Consider the following 2610-nt stretch of genomic DNA (forward strand, 5'->3'; position numbering starts at 1 on the left):
ATAATTATCTATTATCTATTTCTCATATATACACATGATTAAAAATAAATAATCATCCTAAAGGCACTTTTAGTTTATTTTTAAGAAATAATGTTTTGTTTTTTGTAAAAGTTGGTAGACTTCAAATTAATTAAAATGCACCATATACTCCCGTTCCATAACTTGTATTTAGAATATAAAAAAGTCAAAATTCGATGATATAAATGACTTATTATAATGTCTTGCTTTTGGAAGGTCTCAAAATACATATACAAATCATTAGAATATTTTATGAGACAATCAAGAATGGTCCTAAACACCTCCTGTTTGTCCCAACACCAACAATAATATTATATATGTGTGTGTATATATATCTCCCATAGGACGAAATAACCCATCCCATTCCATCCACAGATTGTTTACACAAGAAACCAAGTGTACTTCTCTCATTGTCTACCCATTCAAAACCTTTGAATTTCCATCTCGAAAGGGGCGAAAACCGATGGCAAAAGGCGGAAAGCTAACCAAGATCAAGTCGGTGATAAAGAAATGGAATTCGTTTAGCAACGCCAAGCCGGCTAGTTTCACCAAAGACACTTGTGCACCCACTTCTGATCAAGACTACCACAACATGGACCATTCTCATGCTGTCTACGTAGGCAAGTCCAGGCGTCGCTACCTTATAAGCTCTAATGTGGCCCAACACCCGTTGTTCCAGGAGCTTGTGGAACGATCAGGTGATGGGGCATCCGATGTGACAATTGAGTGCGAGGTCGTGTTATTTGAACATCTATTGTGGATGATTGAAAATGCTGACCCTCAAGCAGATGCTTTACATGAGCTAGTGGATTTTTATGCTTGTTGATGTTTATTTTTTCTATACTAATATTAATTCTTGTTATACCATTTAAGTTATTTTCCTTTTGATTTGATCAAGTATTCAATCTAGTTATCTAACCACCAATCCAACATGGTGTGATCATCACGTCTCCGTGTTTATTAAATCCAAAATCCAACGTGTACTCTTGTTTATTCCCAAATGGGATAGTTCTAGTCAATCGACGACGATCGTCGGGCTATCATCCATCGTTTAATTTAATGTTTTAATACTATATTTCTTTTGATTCTTGAGATCGACGTTTGCAAACTTGTTCTATTTTGTTGTGATTTCAATAACAAATTTGATTGTTTGCAAACTACTTATACGAGGACCGATGTTCAATACATAACCAATGATAAGTAGATAAGCGTAGATACCAAATAAATACATGTGCATGTTGTTTTAGTTGTGATATACAAGACGATACAAATCCTTATCTGTTTCTCACTACTCTCTCCCATTATATGTGGCAAACACTACGCATGGCTACTTATTTAAGGCATGTTTGGCTAAACTTTTTGAAATAATTTATTGACTTATTGGCTTTTTGAAAAAGTCATAAGCTCCAAAATGATGTTTGACAATGATGGTGTATGTGAGGGGAAAAGTAACTTTTTCAAAAAGTCACTCCATAATGACTTTTCCAAAAAGTCAATAAGAAATTTTATAAGCACTCCCAAACATGCCCTTAGTTTTTATGGTTCTCTACTCAAAATTGATTATGTATTAGGCATACATGCGGTAATACATAACAAATTTCAAGTAAAGAACCACATGAACACTTGAGTATTGTGCTCACAATATATGATAGGTGAGAGAAGGAGAGTAAATTATATAATTACACTACCATTTTATATATGCCGCTTATTGGGTGTCATAGTTATTTAGTAGTAAAGACATACATAGTTATTTAGTAGTAAAGACATAAATATAAATAAATTATTAATTAATACGGGATAGATCAAAAGAAAAACTGAATTTCATTCATAAAGTGTAGAAAACTTAATTCAACAAATTGTAATTTACTTTTTATTATTTAAAAGGTATTTTTGATATAAAATATTACTTTGTCCGTAAAACGTATTTGTCGTTATTGTTTACCGAAAGATATCTAGTATGATTCCTGTCTTTGTCACATACCTTTTGATTGAATGCGACAATAGTGACCAAAACATTTCGGTTGGTAGATTTTGGAAATTGATAAGATAAAGTGAAAAAGATTGTTAATTAATTGTGAAGGTGGGCAAATGATTGAGGATTGGTTGGTTGGATGCCTTTTGTTTCATTCAATATTCAATGCCTATGTACCAAACACCCCCCTTCTTTCTCTGTCTCTTATAGGCTTAACACCTTTTTTAATTAATTAATTAATTAATTGATTTTAAGAAATATGAAACCAAGCATGGAAGAAACCATAATCAAATAATGGAAGAAACGCGTTTTAAGTTCCTTCACCGGGATTTCGTATATTAATTACGGTTAATAAGACGTTCTTTAGTTGGCACGAATGCAAATTTTGTTATTTAAGACAAAAAGACAAAATTAAAAGTTTGCCTTTCAAAAAATTAAGGCGAAATATACTCATTACATTAGATTACACACTTTAAGTGGTGTCAATGTTTGAAATATTCAATGAATTCATCTCAGTCGACTCTTAAAAGAAATAATTATTGAATGATAAAAGAAAAATACGACCAACTGCCTGATCTGCTAGGGATCCTTAGGCTAGACGGTATGGGAGTATGGGAGGT

The 2610-nt window shown here is 32.6% G+C and overlaps 1 protein-coding gene across 1 annotated transcript; it reads left to right on the forward strand.

Annotated features, from left to right (window-relative positions):
• Positions 1-368: 368 nt before the first annotated feature.
• Positions 369-1093, forward strand: LOC110863983 (auxin-responsive protein SAUR76). The gene has a single exon (XM_022113161.2). It carries the CDS (start codon positions 482-484, stop codon positions 842-844), a length of 363 nt encoding a protein of 120 aa, XP_021968853.1. The 5' UTR covers positions 369-481; the 3' UTR covers positions 845-1093.
• Positions 1094-2610: the final 1517 nt, after the last annotated feature.

Source organism: Helianthus annuus, chromosome 6 (genome assembly GCF_002127325.2).
Source record: "Helianthus annuus cultivar XRQ/B chromosome 6, HanXRQr2.0-SUNRISE, whole genome shotgun sequence".
In the NCBI taxonomy this organism is placed as follows: Eukaryota; Viridiplantae; Streptophyta; class Magnoliopsida; order Asterales; family Asteraceae; genus Helianthus; species Helianthus annuus.